The following is a 24,516-nucleotide window of genomic DNA, read 5'->3' as shown; positions in this document are numbered from 1 at the left end:
TTTTAAAAACTGGTTTTAATAGTTTTAGTTAACAATAACAACACTAATTATTTGTAGATTAAATTATGATTTTATAAAATGAATGTATAGCACAGCACATATCGTTCAGAATCCATTAGACTTTTGTTCAACTTCAGAAAACATTAGTTAACTATTAGTTAACAATAACAACACTGATTCTATGTCAAATTATCTGTAATTCCTAAAAGATATATATCAATGTATAGCACATAAAACCAACATGAATATAAAATAGCATTTCTAAGAATGTGGCACAAGATTTCTCCTTTTTATTATCTTTCTGATTTCTCATTGACCCACAAAATGGTTTTGCTTATTTGTTGAATTATTTTGTATAATTTATACATAAGGGTTAGTAATTATGAAAACCTGAACACACTCACACACAGTACAAGACACTAATTTTAATAACACACAACTAAACAAAATTAATTGAACATGAACGTCCCTCTCTTCAGCTCTTTCCACTGTTTATCTTTTCGGATTGATTACCACATCAGAATGATGTTTCTGCGGTAAGTCTTTGTGTTTCTTTTGGTTAATAAAACAGAATGATGCAAGGGCAAGAAATATTCCAGCGGTGATTAGCTCTCCTCCAGCCATGTAAAAAATCAATTCATAGTTCTTGTACTTGTCCACCAAATATCCTGTGGAGAAAAATACATGTAAAAATATTTATTAAATTTACAAATGGATCATAAAAACTACCCTTTTTATAGGTTATGATTCAGTTTAATGCATGTCTTCATCATAACTCACCAGCAGAGGGTGGTCCAATCAGCACAGCCACTGCCTCAAAGAGGAGCACTAGGCCAAGTGCACTGGAAAAACTGCTTGTTCCCACAATACCCATCAGAACTTCAAATTGTAGTGCACCCACCATCCCATAAGACAGCCCAAAGAACACGCAAAAGATAACTAGTCCCTTATAGTCTGTGCTTGTAGCTGAACAAACATCTGTTAGGCCATTGAAGATCAAGGCCAGGCTGAAGAAATAAGACGTCTTGGGTCGAATCCAATTTAAACCAGCCAATATGCCACATGTGGGACGAGCAAAGATGTCAACAAATCCTATAATAGACAACAAAAAGGCAGCATCATGCGCAGGCACTCCTTGGTCCTTAGCGTAGTTGACTAAAAGAATAGTTGGAACAAATAGGCCAAGGACAACTATAAATTTTGCAATGATATAAATAATAAGCCCTCTGTTACAAAGTACACTGAAGTCCAAAAGCTTCTTTTTATCATTATTGTTTTCACAAATGATTTTCTCTTGTCCAGCCTCAAGAGGCAGCATTTCCTTGAGTTCTTGGGAACAGGCTATGGCTTTCCTTTCTTTACGTTTCAGGGGTCTCATTACAGCGGCACAGGTGCAACAGTTGAGCAGAAGACCGCCGGTAATGAGAAAGCCTCCTCTCCATCCATAGCGGTTGAGCAGCATTTGTCCTAATGGAGAAAGAACTGACAGAAATACAGGACTTCCAGCTGCCGCCAGTCCATTGGCAAGTGGTCTGCGTTTGTCAAAATAAGACCCCAGCATAATCAGTGATGGTTGGAAGTTCAAAGCCAGTCCAAGACCTTTAAAGAGAAAAAGACATTAATCAATGTATATGAACGAATAGGTTGAATGAACGATTCAATAACCCACTCATAAAGACATATTTAGTCACCGGTAACTATGTAAAATGTTGAACGAGTCACTGAAAACTCCCCACAGAGTACCACAACTAACTGTCTTTAGAATTATGTTATTGATGATCACAAATATCTATTAGTTACCTGTGATGACGCCTGCAGTGAGGTAAAGCTGTATAATGTTAGTAGTGAAAGATGCACATATCATCCCTCCTGAAGCCAGTAATCCTCCAACCAACATGACTGGCCGGCATCCAAATTTATTAACCATAATGCTACAGACTGGACCTGGGTTAAATGAAAATGAATATATTGACCATTAAGAAGAAGAAGAAAAAAATACTTTATAAAAATCTAAAAAGGTTTATAAATCTGACAACTTTCAATTTACATGATCTTACCTGAACCATAGAGCATTGCTAATATTATAGAAGAAATCCAGGCAGTGTCACTGTATCCACAGCCAAAGTCCTGCATAAGTTCTTTGAAATAAACACTTATAGCTTTTGGGAAGGCATACGAGAAGCCAGTGATGACAAAACCTCCCAGCAGAACAATCCAGCCCCAGCCGCCATCTGGGGCACCTTCTGTCTCTCTCTCATCTACAATAATTCCCATAGTGGCTCAGGCCTCCAAAAGAGAAGACAAAACTTTTTGGATATACTTATATTATCTGTAGAATCAAAACACTTTTCACAGAAGGAAGCTACACAGTCGATGCACTACTGAACATGTGCTGGAACACCTGCTCCATTACACAAAGGAAGTAAGTATATGAGTACATGCCACAAATTTCCATTCACCCCCAGAAAGTAGAGTCATAGGCCAACCTACTCATTAAGTGACTGACATCTACAGTTACGTGTAATGTATCATATTTACTAATTCTTATCAAGCATACGTTTTTCCCCATTCATTTCTGTTACAATTGATTGCATCCTTACTGCTCTCAAATGCCAAGTCTCTGGTTACACCTCAAATTGTATTCTTTCTGGTATTGTACATGCAGACAAAATATATAGGAAAGTAATATGATTATTTTAACAGGATGTATTACATTTACATATTTGTACAATGAGGAGGGAACACATTCAGGGTGTGGATATATTTGTTTTCTTTAATAATGTCTTTTTTACACCACTTTTGTGCATTGACATTATATAATCTGATTCAGAATGTCTGGATTTTCACATAAACAGACGTATGAAAGATTCCAATCAGGACAGACTTTTAAAATGCCTGTTTTAAACTACAATTTATCTTTACCGTTTTAAATGGGAATCTATATATGAATGTCTATATACTATATGCTTTTTACTATAAAGCCCGTTCACACCAAGGACGATAACTATAAATATATAGTTCTATCTCGTTCTCAATATTAAATAATAGCATACCACGGCTATAATGATAACGGCAGAGAAACGTATAGTCGGAATCACTTTCAGAACGATTTTATCCAGCTGATGAATGATAAAAAAACATTGACAGCCAATCAGATTACATCCTGCTATAAAGAGCTCAAGCATTTAAAGCCACCGAAAAAATAGACCGATAAACAAAACGATATCGTCTGCTGGTGTGGACACTAATATTGTTACAGTTATCGTTGGTGTGAACAGGCCTTAACACTACAGTGTTTTATTACAGAATCTCTAAAATTAGAGAAAATAAATGTAGGCATGCAAAAGTTTTACAACTGGACCGTTTTGTGTAACCATACAGAATATAAATGTGTATAGACCTCTTTTTTCTTTCTGTTACAACGGTGCACTGTAAAAAAAAAATTTGGTTTAACTTAAAAAAGCAAGTTACCTTGTTGAAAACTAAAAAAATTTGTTTGTTGTAATTAAAATTTTGAGTTAATACAATGAAGAAGAATGGTTTATTAAACAGAAACTCAAAATAGTATGTTATCTTCACACATTAGTTATCGAAGTTGATTTGACAAAAGACAAAAAGTTGTGATAAATCAAGAAAATATTTTTTTACAGTGTGTCGTGTAAGCGGTAAGTTAATAACTAATGATCTTTGCAACGGAAAATAATCATTCAAAACTAACTTTAGCTGGACTTTATTCTAGAGCTGCCGTAAAGCCAAAACAATCTGTTATTTTAATTCCCTATTATCACTGTAAAGCTGCTTTGAAACAATCTGTATTGTTAAAGGCGCTATAAGGTGAATCTGAATACCACAATTAATTAAACCACTACAATGAGTTGTCATAAGGGAAAGTGAAATCCAGATGCTCCTCAATTACCTGGAAGATTAAAAATCTTTATAGAGATGTATACAATATCATCTTGACAACAATTATTTGATTGTCTTTAAGCCACTCGAAACACAAGACAATGTCTTACCTGGCTTTTGATACGGCAGAAAATCTCTTCAAGTAGCTGTATACCTGTGTACCTTCTTAATAAACATAATGTTTATCATGTAAATACATAAGTTACTTTGTCTTATGTTATTGAGACTGCACTGTACCTATGAATGAATTTAAAGGATAATCTGTTAAATAAACCTTCTGATGCACCTCCTTCCTTTTCTCAAACTTCAAACTATTAATCTGTAATACCCACAAAGTCTCTTATTTGTAGGAAATGAGGTGAAATTCCCGGACAGCACAAGCGGTATTACAGCACTCTTGTTTGGTTACCGGTATTTACTTGTTGACATTTTCATCCTAAAAACAACAGTCAATACATCAATGTAAGTAGTTTAGTTTAGAAGTAGTAGTTTAGATACTATAGCAAGTGTTATTTTTTTGGTTTGGAAATATGGAGTTCACAGCAAAATTTCATATGAAATGTTTATTTCGATGAGATCCACTTTAGAGAAGTCCAATTAAATAAAAGAAAAACTAGGAAATAATGCACTATTTGGAATTAACACTGCGGCATACAATCCGTAAAACATTTATTCATGTCAATTTATTAAATATGTAAAAAGAAAAGACAAGAAGAGAAAAAGAAAAAACAACCTAGCCGTGCAATACGTGCCTCACACATAAGAAAATCCTCTTAAATCTGCATGGACATGTTAAAACCTTTACAGCTCTTGGCTAATCTTACTGAGGAACCAAAGAAAGAGTGTGATTGTTTCCTGTGATTTTAATACAAATTCAGATCTACACATGCAGAAAGGTTTTGGGACTGTCATGTAAGAGCACTCACTGGAGCCACAGGAATTAAGATTTGGAATAACTGGCTATAAGAATGACAAGTTATTGTATTCTAAACATAATGAGCGACCTTTAGCTGCTTTTTATGTAATCTGAAATAATTTACTTGAATTCAACAGCTTGTTTCTATGACAATGGTAGTTTTCTTTAAACCACAATATAGATTTGTAAGGGCAAACTGTAAAAAATGCCCAAAAAAAGATTTATATAAAGATGATATGAAATTACATTAACCTAAATATTTTTGTTCAGTCATATAATTGGCATTGGAACAGCAAATTAAAAAAAGTTTACAAAGTTATAATCAATTGTGTAAATTAAACTTATATTTAAACGTTGTCTTAGAATAGGTCTTCTAATTTCATTGGAAATTCATTGTATACACACACTCAAAGAGAAGAGAAAATCCCCTTTATTTGCTTCCATCATTTCTTTCTTCTACTCACATTTTCAAGTTCCTTCTGTATTAGATGTGTTTCTGCAGTTGATTCTGAAAGCTAAAGAAAATATGTTAAATCACTTTGCGCAAGAGAATTTTGCCAACAAATATGATTTTTATTATTTAGATTTAGCTTCATATTTTTCAAGCTGTGGTGTCTTTCAGCATTATAATCATTCAACACTCACCATGTCAAGAAGAACCTCAATTTTTAGCCTGAGCAGATTATTCTCCTCCTCTAACTGTAGATTCCTCTTCTTCAGTCGCTGTACCTCTTTTCCTGATACATTACCTCCCGACTCTGTGATTGGCATAAAGACATTCATTACATTCTTTAAACAGGCTACTAACTGCCATTTAATTAAATCGGTCTGTTTATTGTAGGAAGCCATACCTGAGATCCACTGGCCATCTTCAAATTTAAAGTTCTGGCTGCCAAGATTCATCATCGGGTATCCATATTCCAGACCTAATTCAATCTCCCGTGTTGACCGATCCAACTGACAAAAACATAAATTATTTGTTTGGTTTGGCCTCTAAATACATATTAGTTTATGTGAAATGCTGTACTTACTGTATGTAGATTGGAAAGGGAAGCAGATTTCCGAGGAGGGGTTTTCTTGGGACTGAAAGTGTTGCCAAACAAGGGCATTTTGAAGTAAAAGTCCAACCTGCATCAACACAAAACATAAGTTATTTCTGTAAGTTACGTTACATGTTATTTTTTTTTAGCCTGAATCGCTGTAGCCATCATACAGTGTCCAGATCAGACTCTAACTACAAATTTACAATAATATCTTGATATCAAAATGACTCGGATAATAAGGGGAGAGACTAACGTTAATTTACCGTTATCTTCGAGAGACTAACGTTATTTACTGTCAGCAACAAGTAACTGTTAACAGGCAAGCAGCTAATTATAAATACATATTATTCACTACGTAAAAGGCTTACACTGCTCCTTTAGTTTCTCCTCACGATTGTTTCAACGATATTCCTTAAAGCTAAAGACATGTGTAAACAAAAGGCTAATTCCGGGGGGAGCCTAGCAACGCCGGAAGCTCAATTTTACAAGTTAAAAGTACCTTTCCCAAAAAAAAATCTACAACTTAATATGACATTTAAAAAAATGTTAGGGGTACATTTTCGAAAAAAGCTACAATGCATAATCATTTGACAACCTCTATGATTTAGTACATAATGAACATCCTTTAGAAGTCTTTCCAGTAAGCTATAATACTAATAAATATTCCTGTGATATTCCTCACCGGTTGTAAAGTACACGAAAATGCGTATTTAGAGCCATGTGTTGCAGTTGCATTGACCTTTATGAAAGTATTTCTTTATATTGCTATGACATCTAAACGATCTCCAACCGAGACACTGACAGATGTGCCTGATTTTAACTGTCAACACAGGCAGACAATAGACAGGTTTATATATATATATCGAGCTTTAGGTTTGGCTTTATGAAAAATGTGTCAAGTTTTTTTTAAAGGGGTGGTAAAATGCCCTTTTCACAAGATGTAAAATAAATCTCTGATATCCCCAGTGTGTGTGTGTGTAGTTTTAGCTCAAAATACCTCACAGATATTTTTATATAGCATGTTAAAGTTGTCACTTTTTGAGGGTTAGCAAAAACGCACCGTTTTGTGTCTGGCCCTTTAAATGCAAATTAGCTGCTGCTCCCGACACAGAGGGCGAGGTTTCAACAGCTTTTTTTCTTTTCTTTTTGGTTTCAAGAGCTTGTGTGTGTGTGTGTGTGTGTTAGCAGCTCCGATTACCGCACGCAGACGCACACGAAAATGACAGAAACTTCTGCCTTTTATGCTTAAACGTAGTCAGACAATGATGGAGACGCAAGAAGAAGTGACAACACGTAGAATGCAACAGGAGGACGTCTCTGAATGGTTAGTTGGTGAATTTATGTTGCTGATGTGGCGTTAACTTAGCCTAGAAATCTAGACGCACCCTAGCGGCAGCAAAATGTATTTTGCAGCCAGGGCAGTCTAGCAACTCTCCATATACCTTCTAGCTGCAAAAACCTAAATTGGGTCAGGCCAATCACGTAGTGTATAGTGCTGGTAAGTCCCGCCCCTTCCGTAAAACCCTGCTGGACCTCAAAGTTGAAAAACCGTCAATGCAAGTGAATGGGAGAAAATAATTATTTTCTGGTCCCGTTTGAATTGTGCCATGAATGTGAACATATGTTGTCTGTGAATTTTTTATATAATCTTTCATGTTACAAGTTTGACAGTATATAGTATGATTCGTCGGCTAGCAGTTGTGGAAAAGACATAACGAGAAAGACTACATGTCGCCTATGTGACGTCACCCCATAAAGTTGGGGTTGTTTCCCTGAAAGAAGGCGGTGAAGTGCACCAAAGACAGCCATGTCTAGCGGGATCCGTGAGCTAGAGCCGTGAGCTAGTGGTGTTGACGTTTCAAACGCGTCGAAAGCAGCGAAGAGTTGTAGTCCACAAAGTGCTCTCACACAAAGTCTACCCGTATCAAACTTCTACCCGCTAAATTGTAGCATTCTTCACACGAAAGATTATATAAAAAATTCACAGACAACATATGTTCACATTCATGGCACAATTCGAACGGGACCAGAAAATAATTATTTTCTCCCATTCACTTGCATTGACGGTTTTTCAACTTTGAGGTCCAGCGGGGTTAGCGGAGGGGGCGGGACTTACCAGCTCTATAGAGTAGGCGAGGGCGGGCTTAACATATGACAACAGAGTTGCTACGGCTGCCACTTAAAAACAAAGAATGGCGGCTGCGGATGGAGAACAGCGGTCTTTCGAATCGGCTTTGGCCGCGACTCTGGAGGACTTGGAGTTACGTTTTTCTTTAAGAAAAGAGCAAAGGACGGCACTTAAGTCATTCTTAAAAAAGGAAGAAGTGTTCGGAGTTTTGCTGGACTGGATTTTTGCCGCTCTGACTACGTCACCTTCGTTTATGTAAATTGTAGGGTTGGTGATGTCACTAACCCATGAGAAATGTTGTGTAATGTAGTCCCTACCAGCCGTTTGTTGTAGTCCTTAAAAAACGATTTCTTTAAAAGCAAATATCTCCCTTTGCTTCGAGCATTGTAACTTTGCAGATTTTGTTTATACTCAAACAGCAACATACATTACACACTAACTAAAGTTAGAAAAGTGAAATCATACTCAACCACCCCTTTAAAGAAAGTCACCGATGCCCCCAGTGGCTGAATGCTTCTCTTTAAACAAAAAAGATCCATCTCTTTGCCTTTAGGACCTCACAGTCTGGACGGTTTAGTTCAACTTGAGCGCAACTCAAGGCGCACATGCTCTGTCCGTTGATTTGGGACAGGCGAATAAATTAAAAGTATGATTTTGAAGGAATAAAAAATCCAAACGTTTTACCTGGCATTTCAAAGGATTTATTGCTTTAACAAACAGTAACGTTACCTTGTTGAAGAGAAGATCTAAAGTCTTAGGTGGGTTGAATGTCCTCCCAGCAGCTTCTGTTTTAGCATGCTACTTAGCTGCTAGCTGATTTTTGAAATGGATACTAACTTGTATTTGACACACTTATCATCTATTTTATGCTATGGTGTCTTAAAATTAGTATTATTATTAAGGCAATGAATTCTGTAAACGCTAACTTAACGTTACCTCGCTGCAGCAGTTCGCGAAACGTAGCTTGCTAATTGGCTACCAGGAGAATTTTAAATAGATTTTTATACTACACGGCGCTGAAAATGTCATTTAGAATTTAATTACAAAATATTAAACTCTAGAAATATGTTTTAGATGTTTGTTGGGACTGTTTTGTGCCGGCATATAAAACTAGTCATTGATATTAATTGGTGTAAACAAACCTGAAGTTGACAGCATTAGCGGGCTAGCCGAGTGCAAGCTAGCATTAAAGCTAACGTTAACCCGAAGCCTGTGCAAGTTAACTTTCTCATTAGTGTGTTGCACTGACAGTTCCTTTAAGTCTGTATAAATGTATATAACCCACATTATATGGAGGAGTGTTTCAAGTATCGCGGAAGGATTGCTGTTAGTTGTTTTTGATTTCTCAAGTCCGGAGAGAGTTGCATTAGTGGGTGTTATTCTTAGGCGAGCTCGGGGCCGTAGACATTATATTTCTGTAATACACACTGTTTGCACTTTTAATTATGTTTTAGTTGCCGTCATTGTGCGTTATTAAGTCTATAAAATGTGTAGTTTTAGTCTTTTTGTGACTAATTACTGCCACTACATTTTTTTTCACGCCAATATGTTTCACTTGCTAGTTAGAATAATGAAAACAAACAAAACTGAAATGTTTTCACGTAACAATTTGTGTTTTTTGGCTCTATAAAACCACATAGTAATTGTATGTTTTGCCCCTACAAGACGTATGTTTATTTTCTTATATCATACTTTTGTTTTTTCCCTCATAATGGTTATTTGTTCTGGTTGTTCTGGATTACAGCTAACGTTATGGATCCAGAACGACAGAAGCGTAAGGAAGAAATACAGAAAGCTTTGGGATTCATTCAGTAAGTTTGTAGATTTCTGTGCTGCTTTTCTTATCTGTTCTATGTGGATGTTTATCATTCCTAAATTGCTAAATGTATTTTTCTCTTTGCCACAGGTCATCTTTGCCTTTCCCAGAACCTGAAGGATATGAGGTACGATTTATGTGTAATCTCTGGGGGGGAGGGGGGAGAAACACCCCACCTAGATAATCCATATTTATTGAATTTCATGATCTTAATTTAAATGGAAAGTCTCTTCCTTTCTTCTGCAGGCATTCCTGACTCAGCTAGTATGTAATTTGCTGGATGAAGGTAATGCAGTGTATCGTGATGGAGAGTGGAGACAGGCAGCAGTCCATTATGGCGAGGGTGTGAATGTAGCTCGCTATGCTCAGTCTGAAGCACTGGTCATTCCCCCCGAGCTGTTAGAGAGCCTTTATGTGAACCGGGCAGCTGCACATTATAGTCTGGTAAGTCTATATTATTTTTATTGGACAATTGGGTGACATTTAAATCTATCATTGTAAACTAAGGATTCGAAGGAATTTAGTATGTGCAAATTGTCATGTAGTACTCCAACAGCAAGTGTTGCAAAGACATTTTCTGCAAATCAAACTTCTCTTGTCTATTATGTTTAGGGGGAGTACGAGCGTGGAGTGCAGGACTGTGATAGCGCACTGTGTGTGTCGGAGGGCAGTCGCAGAGCACTCTACAGGAAGGCACTTTGTCTGAGGGAACTGGGCCGACTCAGAGAGGCTTATGAGTGTGGCACTGGATGCCTATTAACTGCCCCTCACGTATGTATTCATATGAAGAAGCAATGGAACATTAATCTGCAGTTTATATTTTTATATACACTACCATGTAAAAGTTTGGGGTCAGAATAAAAATAAAAACCTTATATTCAGAAAGGATGCGTTAAATTGATCAACAGTGACAGTAAAGATGTTTATAATGTTACATAATATTTCTATTTTAAATAAAATCTATAGAACTTTCTATTCAAAGAATGGTGTAAGAAATGTTTCTTCGTTTCCACAAAAATATTAGGCATCACAGTTTTCAACATTGATAATATCAAGAAATGTTTCTTGAGCACCATATCAGCAGATCTATAAAGGATCTTGTTCTGGGAGGTAATTATACTGAACCACTTTGACAAACAGACTTTGGCCAAGGCATTTCAGAATGACCAAAACAACATTTCAGATGCAACATTTCAAATTAAGCTTTGTCTTCACAGGAATACAAATGTAAAAGTTACTTTAAATGATAATATTTTACCGTTACTGTTAATTTTGATGTTTACTGTATTTATGATCAAATAAATGCAGCCTTACGTAAGATACTTTTCTCAAAACATTAAAAAAGTTTTACTGACCCCAAACTTTTTAATATTAGTTGATGTAATTCTGTGTAATAATATATGTAGTTTGAAATGTTTATGCCTTATGTTGCCAATTCATGTAATTATCTAACAAAACATTGTTTGCTTGCTTTATTTTACACAGGACAGGCAAGTCAGTGAGCTTGCTCAGGATCTAGCTAACAAACTTGGTTTGAAAATCCGCAAAGCTTACGTCAGCCCTCAGGTTTGTCTTTTAGATTAAATGATGTAAGTTTAAAATGTTTATAATTTGCTAATTATATAGTGATACTTGTCCTAACATGACACTTTTTATTTCAGCTTGATTCTTCAACATCTGGGGCAGACAGCAATGGAGAAACTAATTCTCATACAGGAGAGGCAAGTAAAAAAAAAAAAAAAACAGACCTTCCCTATATTGGTCAATAAATTAATTAAAAGTAGTATAAAATTGGTTTATAAAATAAAAGCTAGTTTGTACAACGAGAATTGCATGGTGTGGATTAAATTAACCAACCTTCTTGCTCTTTCTTTTCAGACCTCCTCAAATGGTCTTGAGTCTTTGACTGATATTGGATCAGGTATTTTTTATACATCACATACATGCATGTATGATCATTCCATGTCAACTCAACCAGAGGTCCCCGGCTAATGCTTTTGATTTATTTTTCTTTCTTTTGATAGAAAAGCCAAAATGCATTTCTAGTTTCAACATTTGTTCTTCAGATATTCCTCTTTGAAAGAAAAAAAGTTTCAACTATGCAATTTGATCCACATTTGGTTTTTGACCACTGAAAATGTGTACAATTTTACTCATGGAGCCATGTTGAAATCCTCATATCTTTGAAAATTAACCATGTGAGGCCTTAAAAAAATAAGATATCAAAAGAAAAGTTGGTTTAGAACCGGAATCTAAAAGGATATAAATAGATCTTTAATAATTCTTGAGTTACAGGCATGCTAACTTCGTGCAAAGTACTTTTTCCCCATTTTTTAACTTTCACTGTTGCCATATAAGTCAACAAATATTACTAATAGACCTACCAATTTCAGTGTAAAAATAAAACCACGATGCTGCCATCTTTCTAAAGTAAATTTTACCCCCTATCATTGGGCCCCAAATCTCAGGTGAAAATTGTAATTTTGACCCCCCTCTACAAAATAATGGATTACTCTGTAGATACACATCATGACATGTAATATTTTGGCTCTAATCACTATTTATGTTTGTCTGTCTTCCAGAAAAATATTAACAAAACCACAAATTTGAACTGGGGAAGTTTATGAAATATGGTTGATTTGACATGGAATGTCTCTATAGCATTTAATATAAAATATATTACTTTATACTCAGTATACTCATTAAGCAAATATAAATAGGTGAGCCAGTTTATTCATCTGTTTATCCCACAGACTTAACAAGTGCCCAATGCATCCCTGCCCCTCTGGCCACACCAATCCCAGTCAGTGATGACCCACAGAGTCCCTCACAGAACCCAGTTGTGCCCCAAGACATGCCAGAAAGCCCAAGCCAGGAGCCGTCGGGGCGGGTCCCATACTCTGTGCCTGTATCTGAACACATGGGTGAATGTGTGATGAATGAGGACACCTCGTGTCTGGACACCTTACTGGAAAGTATTCCCAAAGGAGCTGAGGTCAGCGTGGTGAGTGTAATGGGAGAGCTGCAGGGAGGGACAGTTGGACATTGTCGCTCAATACTGGATTGATCACTGTAAAAGAACCTAATATTTGCTTGTCTCTCCATCAGAACCCAGTTCAGGGGGCAATTCCCACTAACCTACCAAATACTGCTGTGGGTTTGAGGCCCCCATATTCTCCGGGTCTCCCAGCCTCCTCGGCTCAGCTCACAACTCAGTTTTTCAACTCTGCTGTCAGTCCGCTCACCTCACTGGATCCTTTCTCAGTGCTGGGTCAAAGCGAAGCCTCTTCCCAGACGATGGACTCCCTTGGCTCCTTTAGCTCTGGAGCTGGAGACACTGCAGGGAAGGGCGGGTCTGGATCACTGAGCACGGGAGGACTGGATTCCCTCTCTGAGTACACACTTCCTGGTAAGGGTTTTAACTGACTTGGTGTGTTACTAGCGTTCAAAAGTCTGGAAAGAAATTCATACTTTTATTCAGCAAGGATGCATTAACTTTATCAAAAGTAAAGGCATGTATAACACTACAAAATATTAAAAATTTTAAGAAATGCTTTTTATTCATCAAAGAATCATGAAAAAAAACTAGTTTCTTGGTTCCAGATATATATTAATCAGCACATCTGTAATCAGCATATATAATAATATTTTTTTTCTTGAAAAACGTTTTGCCATCACATGAATAAATTACACTTTGTAATATGTTTTTATTTATCACAATATTTCTGTATTTTTTTTGTGTGTGACATTTTTGCCTATGAGATAGAATAGTATAGAGAACTGAAAGGAAGCAAAGTGGGAGAGAGAGAGATGGGACAGGATCGGAAAAGCTACCCGAGCCGGGACTCAAACTCGGGTTGCCCGAAGCGTAACCGCGCTACATGTCAGAGCGCTGCCCACAAGGTTATTGGCTCTGACAAATGTTACTGTTTTTACTGTATTTGATCAAATTAATGCAGCCTTGGTGATCATGAAACTTCTTTCAAAAACACACACACAAAAATTACTGACTAAACTTTTGAACGTTAGTGTACCTGTATTTAAATAATGCAGAAAATATCTTCTCATGATAATAATTTGATATTGATTAATTTTCCTTTCCTTACTAATCTTAGGTGGACGAATCTCTCACAGTTTCATCCCCAGTTTGCGTAATCATCATGCCGCCAATGCAGTGAGTCTTAACTGTTTTGTTCTTCAGTCTTACTTATGAAGACTTCAAGGTAGTAAAGTTCTTTAAATGTTCATGGGGTCATTCCGTGTCATCTAATAATACCATAATTACATGATTAACACCATCATTTTTTTGTCTGGTGAAAGAAATGCATAAATGATGGAGAAAATAAATATACATCCATGAAATGTTATATTTTGGCTGAGTAATCTACTATTTTGTTAGAGGGGGGTCAAAATGACAATTTTCACCTGATATTTGGAGCCGAATTATAGGGGGTAAACTTTAGAAAAACTTTAGAAAACTTACTTTAGAAAGATGGCAGCATCATGGTTTTATTTCAACAATGCCTAATAGGTCTATTAGTTAAATCTGTTGATTTGAGCTATCTTTGTTGCATTATATGGCAACAGTGACAGTTAAAAAATGGTAAAAAGCACTTGTGTTTTTTTGCCCCAAGTTTGCATGCCTGTAACTCAAGAATTATTAAAGATGCATCAATATCCTTTTAGATTCTGGTTCTTAACAAACATTTATTTTAGAATCTTCATTTTAAGGGCCCTACTGGTATATGGTTTAATCCCAGAGATATGGAGATCTTAATGCAGCTCCATGAGTAAATTGGTTAATTGTACACATTTTCAGTGGTCAAAAACCAAATGTGGGTCACTTTGCATAAAGTTGATATTTTTTTATTTTAAAGAGGAATATCTGAACAACATGTTTAAACTAGAAATGTATCTTCTCAAAAAGTATTAAATATATCTCAATATGGTTTTAGATTTTTTTTTTTTTACCTTTCTTTTGCAATCTTCATTTTCAAGACCCTATATGGTTCAATCTCAGAGATATGGGGATCTCAAAGCAGCTCCATGTTCAAATTGTTGAATTTGACCAATTTTCAATGGTCAAAAACCAAATGTGGGTAACTTCAATAGCTGATACATATAAAGAGGAATGTCTGAAGAATAAATAATACCGTACTGAAATGTATCTTGTTTCCTTCTATCAAAATAATTGCATACAACAACAACAAAAAATTCTGAAGTTTACATGTCTGTAACCCAAGAAGTGTTAAAGATATCTTGTCCCTATTAAACCTTTTTTTTTTTTTTTGGAATCCTAATTTTTTCCTAATCCTAAATGGTTTCAATGTGGTAATGTGTAGTTACGATACTGTGTATTTGAGCTTTTGCTAGCTTCAGAACCTGTTAAAATGTCCTTTCTTTCAAATATCCCTGAAACTGATTAAAATATAGATTCTGTTAAATACACTTTTGAGAGCAATTTAAGTGACCGACATTTGTTTTTTGACCACTGAAAATGTGTACAATTGACCAATTTACTCACAGAGCTGCCTTAAGATCTCCATATTTCTGGTAGTCAACCATATAGGGCCTTTAAAATGAAGATACCTAAAGAAATGTTTATTAAAGACCAAACTATAAAAGGATATTAAGATATCTTTAATACGTTTAGTGTTACAGGCATGCAAACTTGGGGCAAAAACACGAAGTGCTTTTTGACATTTTTGAACTAATCCATTGGCATATAATGCAACAAAGATAGCTAAAGTCAATCTATAATAATGATGCTTCCATCTTTCTAAAGTCATTTTTACCCCCCTGTAATTTGGCTCCAAATCTCAGGTGAAAAATAGGTGTTGCTTTTTTCCAGAAAAATATTAACAAAATTTGAGCTGGGGAAGTTTCAGAAATTAGTTTGATTTAATACGAAATGACCCCATAATTGTTTGCAATCACCTTGTCAGAAATCTGTCGTTTGCTGCTTGCAGAATGGCCCAGTCGGTACCAATCTTTCTCTGCTGTCACGAAACCCTTTGGCTGCCACACATGAGTTCAGACAGGCCTGTAATGCTTGCTACAGTCGCATAGGTACTGTATCCCTTAATGTGTGATATGAAAAAAGGTACATATCGGAACTATTCCTAAACATGTTATACCGTTCTGAAAGGGGTGGATTTTTCTTTCTCTCTCTTAATTAGGGCCTCGGGTCATGGACTACCATTATCAGCCTGATGCAGCGCATCGCTGCAAGAGAGATGTGCTGCTCTGTCGCCTCAAATCCTCTGACGACCCCACCTGGAAAAGGGTGCGACCCCGTCCAGCTCGTAATAACTTTCTTGGGGCGTTTGTTCTCTGTAAAGGTATGGCTCTGTTTATTAGTCAAGTCACCTTTATTTATATAGCGCTTTTTACAATACAGATTGTATCAAAGCAGCTTCACAGTGATAACATGAAAATAATAAAAAAAACAATTTCATCATCGTCCACCTTAAGGCAGATCTATAATATTGTTGAATATTAAATGTCCCCAACTAAGCAAGCCAGAAGGCAAGGCAACAGCGGCAAGGAACCAAAACTCCATCAGGTGACAGAATGGAGAAAAAACCTTGGGAGAACCCAGGCTCAGTCGGGGGCCAGTTCTCCTCTGGCCAACTAGCTAACAGTGTATGGTTATGATTCAGGAGCATTACAGGTCAGAAGTCAGAATGAATCAGAGTATTTGTCCAGTTCCGGTTGGTTGTAGTCGGAGTGGAGAGGAGGAGAGACTGGTTGACACTTCAGATCTGCGGCGTCGTCGTGTCCTGGCGCTGGTCCTTCATCAGATCTGGATACGGCCTGGTTCCGGTGGACAGCGGTAAACCTCGGGATAGACAGAGAGACTAATATTAGCGTAGATGCCATCCTTCTTATGATGTACCAAGTACATCAGGATTTACGGGAAGTGTTCCCGGTCCCGGCTGTTCTAAACTATGTAGCCTAACATTGAATTTTAGAAGTTATTAAAGACTGTGTATTGGATAGATGTTTCAGTTAGGGGTGCACAATATACTATAATGGTAGTGGCCATTGTCAGCGTTGTTTTGTTATCAGTTTTGTCCGATTTTTCTTTTTTTTCTTCCCATTCAAAAAAAAAAGGTACCTAATGTTTTATAAAAATATATACATAATTAATGATTCTGAATATCCAATGATTTCGTTTTTTTGTCATCATTCTGTCTTTGCAGAAGTACAAGAGCGTCAGGAGTGCCAGTATGGTGAAAACTGCACTTTTGCCTATTGCCAGGAGGAGATAGATGTGTGGACCCAAGAGAGGAAGGGAGCTCTAAGCCGTGAGCTTCTGTTTGACCCTCTGGGCACCAATGAACGACGGGCCCTCAGTGTCACCCGTCTCCTTCAGCTCCATATGGGCATGTTTATGTTCCTCTGTGAGGTAATGTGCGCCTTCATGTTTAACACTTTTCTCACACCTAAGAAATGTTACATTGTTGTTCAGAAATGCTAAGTTGTTATTCTGGCCCCTGCTTTTCTGTAGGAATGTTTTGACAGTAAGCCTCGTATCATTAGCAAGCGAAGCAAAGAGAATCTCGCCGTGTGTTCCAACCTCACTGCACGACATCCCTTTGACGATAACAAGTGAGTCATCGCCTTCCGACTTCTGTCTTTTTATCTCTCGCTGTATTGAGATTTGGTCACTTAAGTGCTGCAAAATCATATTAGTGATCCATCGCATTTTATCTCCTCTCACGTTTCTCTTATAATGCCGTCAGGTGCCTGGTGCACGTGGTTCGCTCAGCAAACGTGCGCTACAGTAAAGTACGCCCTCTTCACCCACTCTGCCAGTTTGACGTGTGCCGGCATGAGGTGCGATATGGCTGCCAGCGGGAGGACAGTTGCTCTTTTGCACATTCAGTCATAGAACTCAAGTGTTGGGTGCTTCAGCAGGACACAGGTACAAATAAATGCTGTCTTCATCATGATCATATGATACTTTTCAAAAACCTTAAAAATATATTTTCCAAACTTTTTGTAGTGTAGGGGCATTACTGTAATTTTCGGTGCTGTTTTTGCTCCACACTCTGCTTTTATCGGTCTTTGACTCAGACAATTGCTGATAATAATAATAAAATGAGTTTTTGTTTGTGCTTTATTTGTTACCCGTCAGGTATTACCCATGAGGAAATGGTGCAGGAGTCAAAGAGACACTGGCACCGATTGGAACAGAATGCTCAGAGACAGAAGGTGAGGCTTTAACAAAAACAACACTGCCGTCTCACAAACTAAAAATCTAATCCTTTTATTTGATTGCTTTTTGTTGGTTCAAGTCTGGTTTGCCAAATAAGTCTCTTTCTTCACCCTCGTCTTCAGCCCATGCTCGGGCCGCACCAGCCCACCGGGAGCAGCGGTAACAGCAGTGCTCATAGCGGAAGTTCTGTGGTCTCTGGAGGGATGGGAGGAGACTGCATCGGGGGCGGAAGCACAGGAGGAGGACTAGTAGGATGCGGTCGAGGGCGCGGCCTGAATCTGAAGATGAAGTTCGTGTGTGGACAGTGTTGGAGGGAGGGCCAGGTCAATGAGCCAGACAAGTCACTGAAGTACTGCACTGCCAAAGCCAGGCACAGGTTAGCTTCCCTTATTCAAGAAGGCATCATCTTACCGCCAGGATGCTCGATACTTGCTCATCAAAAATTGATGTGCCTATAAGGTTTACTGGAATGGTTATAATGTGACTGCTTTTATTAGACACAGTAGACCGCATCTTTGCTAATGGTTCTTGGGGTAATTATGGTATAATGCTGCTTTTTGCTTTTTCTGTTGCTTTTCCCAGCTGGACAAAAGAGCGCAGGGTGTTGCTAGTGAAATCGTTTGAAAAGAAAAAGTGGGTGGTAGTGCGGCCGCTGCCTTTTTCCCGTACCTACCCCCAACAATATGATGTAAGTCTGTCCTTTGTTGATTAAATTGTGACCGCAAACAGAAACTGTTATGTCAGGTTCTTCAGATAAGCAGGTTGTAGTTCTGACTGAGCTGCCGTGCTGTTCTTATGATCTGTTAAACATCTGTTAAACATAATATTTATGATAATGGAAGTTCTTATGCCTATGGTTAATTAAATATAGGCTGCATCCGGAATCGCATACTTCTCTACTATATAGCGGGCGAAAGACAGTATTTGATAAAAGAAGTGTTTGTATTCACTGTACTCATAAAAGAGTAGGCAAGAAATGCACAGATGACCTGCTTCTTCTGACGAAATTCTGAAGTGTGCATACTATCCCATAAGGCCACGGGAGAGGATTTGTGAATGGCATTGAAACGATGCAACTGACGCTGGTCGGTTACATGATAATGACGACATGGTGAATGTAGTACGTCCAGATTACATTCATACTATATTGAAGATACTCTTTTAGCAGTCACAAAGTACTTAGTTAATCTTTTGAGTAGGTGTTTATTTTGAATATGCGGTTTCGGACGTAGCCATATTTTCTTTTCTATTATAGTTTCTATCAACAACAAATGGTGTTTTTTATGTAATGATTCTGTTCAGACAGAGATAACAGGTTGTTGAATACATATTCTAACAGCAAAACGTACATGCTGTGCTTTTAAATAAGACCACACTAACAGGCAAAAATGTAAAGAATATGTAATAGAGTATGTATATAGCTAAATGAATCTCTAGATTTATTTTCTTTCTAGTTAACTGAGTGATTACATGTTACATCATATATCTCAGTAAGTTGCACTGTTTTATTTTTTGATATTCTTTCATGTTTTTTGTGTGCTGCACCTAGTAGCAAAGTGGAAGATTTGATCGCTTCAGTGATTCGTCGTGCCACAAAAAGCGTTAAAACTGAATTCTTTGTTTAAAATTCTTGATATAATTGACTTTATGATATGAAAAGTCTCAGTTTTCAAAGCGCAATTATTGGATGGCAGGTAATCACTGGATAATTTGTGCATCGACTGAAAACAGCATAGACTAAAAGATCACTTCTTGCGATTAAAATGAAGATCGGTTAAATCTGGAAATTTTCAACCCAGCCCTCATTATCATAATTTATGTAAAATCTTGGGTGCAACATCCAATAATGTTTTGGAAATTATGTTTCAGCCTCTCACACAGCACTTTTTGTTAAATATCAAGCTCAATTTTAATGAAGCACTAATCTTAACTTGATCTTTTCTGGAGAGTTTAAGCCCTGGAAGAGTTGCCAGTGAACAATTGAAGAGTTGGATCATTGTTTCCATTTTAAAATGACTTAAATTAACTGAGAAATTTGAGCATTGTTACATAATCTCTATGCACCATTTCTGCTTGCAGATGTGTGTTCATGTCATGAAACAGAAGAAGTGCCACTATATTGGGAACTGTTCTTTTGCACACAGTTTGGAGGAGAGGGATGTGTGGACCTATATGAAAAACAACAGCTGTGAGAAAACCACTTCCTTCAACTAGATAATTCAGAGCTTAACTTAATACAATTGTTTTGTGAGTGTGGTGCAGTCATGTTAGTTTAATCAATTTAATATGTTTTAACACAAGCTGTGCATCTTTCTGTACTTTCTAAGTGAGAGATATGCAGCAGATGTACGAGATGTGGCTATCGTTGACCAATCAGAACCGGCGTGCAGACGGCACTCTCATGACTCCACCCCCAGAGGAAAAACAGATCGCCATGCCAACTGACTATTCTGAGTCAATGGTGGGTGGCTGCAGAGGATTGATTTGTCATGATTTGTTTGTGTGATTTAAGTGGCCTGAAAATAAAACGCTCGTGTTCTAGTTGTTTTTAAACTTTATTATCAGATTTAAGGCAGTTTACTCCAAGAGCAATAACTCTGAAGATGATAACTATATTCACGTCCACGCCAATTAACAATATCGTTCTGTTTATTCTTAGTTTGTCGTCTACTGCTTTAAATGCTCGAGCTCTTTAAAGCAGGATGGATTCTGATTGACTGTCAATGTTTTTATTGTTCATCACCTGGAATAAATCATTCTGAAAGTGATTCCATTGATTCCTCTGTGCCGTTATCATTATATTTTTGGTGTGAACTCTTGCTGCTTTTATATTTAGAACTATATCTTTATCGTCTTTGGTTATATTTGCAGTCCTTGGTGTGAATTATCCATGTTCTTTCTGACAGGTTGGGCGACGGATGTCTGGTGGTGGAGGGGATCTGTGACCTGGGCCGAAGTCTTCCTGTTCAGATATCAGCTTCTAAGGCCCTTCCCCATTCTTTCAGTGCCACTTTGGGAAGTACCAGGCTCCGTTGCCCTTCAGGGCAAGAGCTCATGACTGTAGGACTAACACACTGATTGTTACCACATACACACACACACACACACCACGTGCTATTTCACTCATTATCAAACACATGCACCCACTCACTGACATGACACTTGGCACAGGCTTGTAGGGTGTCATGTATGTGAGTGCACACTGGTACTTTTACAGCTAACTCAAGTAAGGGCAGTTTTTATGTTCCTTAAACGCATTCATGAGGAGTTGATGATGTTCCCACAGTGCTTTTTTTAAACTTAAACCCAAAACCAAATGGATCTTCCTGACTCAAATCAAAGCACATGTCACGAAGGCCACTCGTGTTTCAGTCAAGTATGTGGTGTCAGATGGCAGATTTTGTCTGAATTTATGAAGTGGTGCTTAACTCGGTGTTCCTGCCATATTGGTAGAAGAGTTTGAATGTACAGCCAAAAGTGGCCATTTACAAGAAATTTGAGATTTGTTCAGATGTCGAATGTATTTGATGCACCAAGGCAATTAATTATGGAGTAAGTAAAAAGCACCCCAACAACACCCGTGTAGATGCTTGCATAACACCAGTCACAGATCTTGCACTGACACGCACTCATTTCCTCGTTCTTGCACTGAGTGACAATTTGGCAGTGCTTGATAAAGAGTAGGAATGAATGCACATGAAGGCTGTTTGTCTGCAGTCTGGAGTGATCTGACAATTTGGATTGAAACGTTTTGTATTAATTTTTTTCTTTGATTGATTGACGGTTGGAATATGCTCCCGTGTTTGTCTCGTTCGAGCTATTAGATTGGGATTTTATGTGCGTAATCTATAAAACCCATAAACATTCATCTAGGAGACTCCTGTTCAATGCGGCCCAGTAGCTCATTCGTTTTGAATGTTTAACATTTCATAATAGGCGCATGAACGGAGACATATTAGCAAGAAATTAGGCAAAAGAGTTCTACTTGCCCTGCCTATGCCTAGTTATATTCAAAATAAACTGTCAAGACATGCAGTGCTACCCTTAGTATGCCTTGTCCTAACTTTCAGTGGACTTGATATATATATATAAATATATATATATATATATACACAAACACACACACACACAAATATATCTACTATATTGGCATACTACTAATGATTATTGATAACTTAGCAGTTAAGCTTAATTAAGTATAACCTTACCTTGTAATGATTACATAGAACTTCTTGTTATTGAGCTATGCTATATGACATGTATTGCTGATTAGATGGTTAGTGATTTTTTTTCCTTATGAGTCACTACAGAAGTGTCTGTTTTGTGAGGTCTAGATGAGAATCTGCTGCCCTAAACTGCCTATAAATGTAATTGAAGCACCCTGAAATGGTTTGTTGGAGAGAGAAAAAAAATAGAATCAAGTTTGTACCTTGTTGCTTTGAATTTCGGGGTTTAAATGACATGTGAAGGAGCAGATTTGGGCCTGGTAGCAGATTCCAGCTGGTATGGAGATTGACATTCTGGAGTGACCTAGTACGCTTTACCGAGGGATCATATTATTACTACTGCTATTATTATGATGATGACAGTGATGATAATGATTGTCATTATGAATACTTCTATCTTCCTATATGCTATTGATATATGTATATGTTAATTGCTATGTATAACACTTTAAATATATGTATCCATGTATGAATATAATACTTAACAGTGAATTATGTCTACGTATGCTTAGTGAGCTGTCCAGAATAGAGGAATTGAGATCCTAGGGTAGTTATCGATCTTTTTTTTTTTTTTTTTTTACCTAAACACAATGTTGTAAGCGACGCCATTAACGTATAGTGTCATGCTTTTGTGGTGTGTTTTAGTTGGTCTGTTTTCTGAAACTTGGGATCTCTTGTATGAGGGTTTTTAAAGTGGTTGTAGTAAAGAGACCTCTTTAAAAACGACATCCCGTAGAAAATTCCCTCTGCACCATATATTCCTGATCATTTTGATTGGATTCTCACAGCGCTATACTGTGACGGAACACAAAGCATACATGGATATTTGTTTGTCTGCATAGCGCCTTATACATTTATATACAATTATAAATACCTTAACAAATAATCCTACTCTTTCAGTATAATGATATAAACACTCTTAGACAATTTGTTTAAGGAAATAGGGGAGGGAAGTGTATCGTAAATGTTCTCTCAGTGACAATGGAGTCTGGTTCTGCACGTAACTCGCATCTAAAATATTCTGAGGAACATAATCATGGTAGAGCTGAGGTAGTGTGCTTAACCATAGAGAGAAAGGGAGAACAACCTGAGAACCAAGATGCTCAGTTAACTCTCTCTTGCTCCAATACGGGATGAAGTTGGCAGTCATATTCATATAGTCATATTCATATCAAAGGGTTAATACTGCTGGCCATTGACTATCTGAAGGCTGCAGTAATGGTCATATACCCACCATCCTCATCCTCCACTTGCGTTTATTTTATCACAGAACTGGAACGTTCTGGGCTTTCTGGACAGACACCAAGAAGGATTGCCCATTTTAAAATGAACTTTGTGTGTCACACTTTCTGGATGGAGTGTAAACCATAAATATGTTGTTCATAATCCACGTTCAGCCTGAAAAGACAATGTGGGATTTAGCAAATGTTGGATTATATCGGTTGACACTTTTCTGTTAGGATGGCTTTATTTTTCACCTGCATAGATAACCAGTGAAAATCAGGAGTTTGAAAAAAGGAAAAGGTAAAACAACAATGCCTCTTTTTGTACTGTATTTTTACATTTGTTTGTTTTGTTTCTCCTTTTTCTCCCTGGTTGGAAGTGATATATTGATCACAGTGGACCAAATCTCATGAAAGTGTTTAACAATAAATAGACTGTTTTAGAAAATGTGTGAGATGTTATTGCTTTTTATTGCATTACTTTTTAGACAATGTTGAATCAAAATTAAGAGTTGTGACTTTCAATATGTTAGTTTTGAGGTTATCTATATCCTACTGTACTGAACAATAACTAAATGTATTTTAGAAAATGCGTTTAAAATTTACAGTATCTCCGTGGGAATGGACTACAAATATTGATGACTCATCCTGCACTATATAGGTTTTTATGTCCTTTTTCCCTAATTCATGGGTTTCATGTGGTAAACAAGGCCTCCTTTGCCAACCAGTCATTTTTACCAGGTTCGTACTAATGTAGTAAGACAGTTTAATTTATGCCTTATTGATGATGCATCCTATGTGCAGGCAAGCAGATGAACCCACCAGAATATTAACGTTAAGCATTTTAGAATATCCAGTTGTTTTTAGTGATTTGAAATCATCAAATCCGCTGTATATGTATCACAAATGCCCAAAACTCGCATTTTGTTCACACATTTCCCCCGTCTTTTCTTAAGCTGATCTAAATATCTGTGGCTTGAAACAGATGGAAAATTGACCCCTGTCCTGCAGTTCTACTGCCATGGCCTAAAGTA

General features: G+C 37.2%; 3 protein-coding genes across 4 annotated transcripts; 1 reads left to right on the top strand and 2 right to left on the bottom strand.

Annotated features, from left to right (window-relative positions):
- Positions 1 to 195: 195 nt before the first annotated feature.
- Positions 196 to 3,832, bottom strand: slc16a8 (solute carrier family 16 member 8). The gene is made up of 4 exons (XM_079596233.1): positions 2,058 to 3,832; positions 1,801 to 1,944; positions 781 to 1,599; positions 196 to 668 (listed from the first exon to the last, which is right to left on the bottom strand). The coding sequence occupies exons 1-4, from the start codon at positions 2,272 to 2,274 to the stop codon at positions 493 to 495; spliced, it is 1,356 nt and encodes a 451-aa protein (XP_079452359.1). The 5' UTR covers positions 2,275 to 3,832; the 3' UTR covers positions 196 to 492.
- Positions 2,161 to 6,346, bottom strand: cby1 (chibby 1, beta catenin antagonist). 2 transcript variants are annotated; one of them, XM_079596235.1, is made up of 6 exons: positions 6,234 to 6,346; positions 5,854 to 5,950; positions 5,674 to 5,779; positions 5,468 to 5,580; positions 5,287 to 5,337; positions 2,161 to 2,286 (listed from the first exon to the last, which is right to left on the bottom strand). In XM_079596235.1, exons 2-6 carry the CDS (start codon positions 5,929 to 5,931, stop codon positions 2,281 to 2,283), a joined length of 354 nt encoding a protein of 117 aa, XP_079452361.1. In that variant the 5' UTR covers positions 5,932 to 5,950; positions 6,234 to 6,346; the 3' UTR covers positions 2,161 to 2,280. The 2 variants fall into 2 exon arrangements, with proteins under 2 accessions (XP_079452361.1, XP_079452360.1); XM_079596234.1 differs by lacking the exon at positions 2,161 to 2,286 and adding an exon at positions 3,845 to 4,342.
- A 2,192-nt stretch (positions 6,347 to 8,538) lies between these two features.
- Positions 8,539 to 23,926, top strand: zc3h7bb (zinc finger CCCH-type containing 7Bb). The gene is made up of 22 exons (XM_079596232.1): positions 8,539 to 8,751; positions 9,738 to 9,804; positions 9,900 to 9,936; positions 10,056 to 10,253; positions 10,422 to 10,580; positions 11,295 to 11,375; positions 11,471 to 11,530; positions 11,688 to 11,730; positions 12,563 to 12,813; positions 12,918 to 13,218; positions 13,925 to 13,983; positions 15,779 to 15,878; positions 15,989 to 16,150; positions 17,015 to 17,220; positions 17,323 to 17,423; positions 17,558 to 17,739; positions 17,953 to 18,029; positions 18,156 to 18,409; positions 18,616 to 18,721; positions 20,113 to 20,221; positions 20,361 to 20,494; positions 20,940 to 23,926. Exons 2-22 carry the CDS (start codon positions 9,746 to 9,748, stop codon positions 20,976 to 20,978), a joined length of 2,718 nt encoding a protein of 905 aa, XP_079452358.1. The 5' UTR covers positions 8,539 to 8,751; positions 9,738 to 9,745; the 3' UTR covers positions 20,979 to 23,926.
- Positions 23,927 to 24,516: the final 590 nt, after the last annotated feature.

Source organism: Phoxinus phoxinus, assembly GCF_949152265.1.
Source record: "Phoxinus phoxinus genome assembly, chromosome: 21".
Classification (NCBI taxonomy): domain Eukaryota; kingdom Metazoa; phylum Chordata; class Actinopteri; order Cypriniformes; family Leuciscidae; genus Phoxinus; species Phoxinus phoxinus.
Note: the sequence above shows the minus strand (reverse complement) of the source record. Positions and strands in the feature narration are given on the sequence as shown.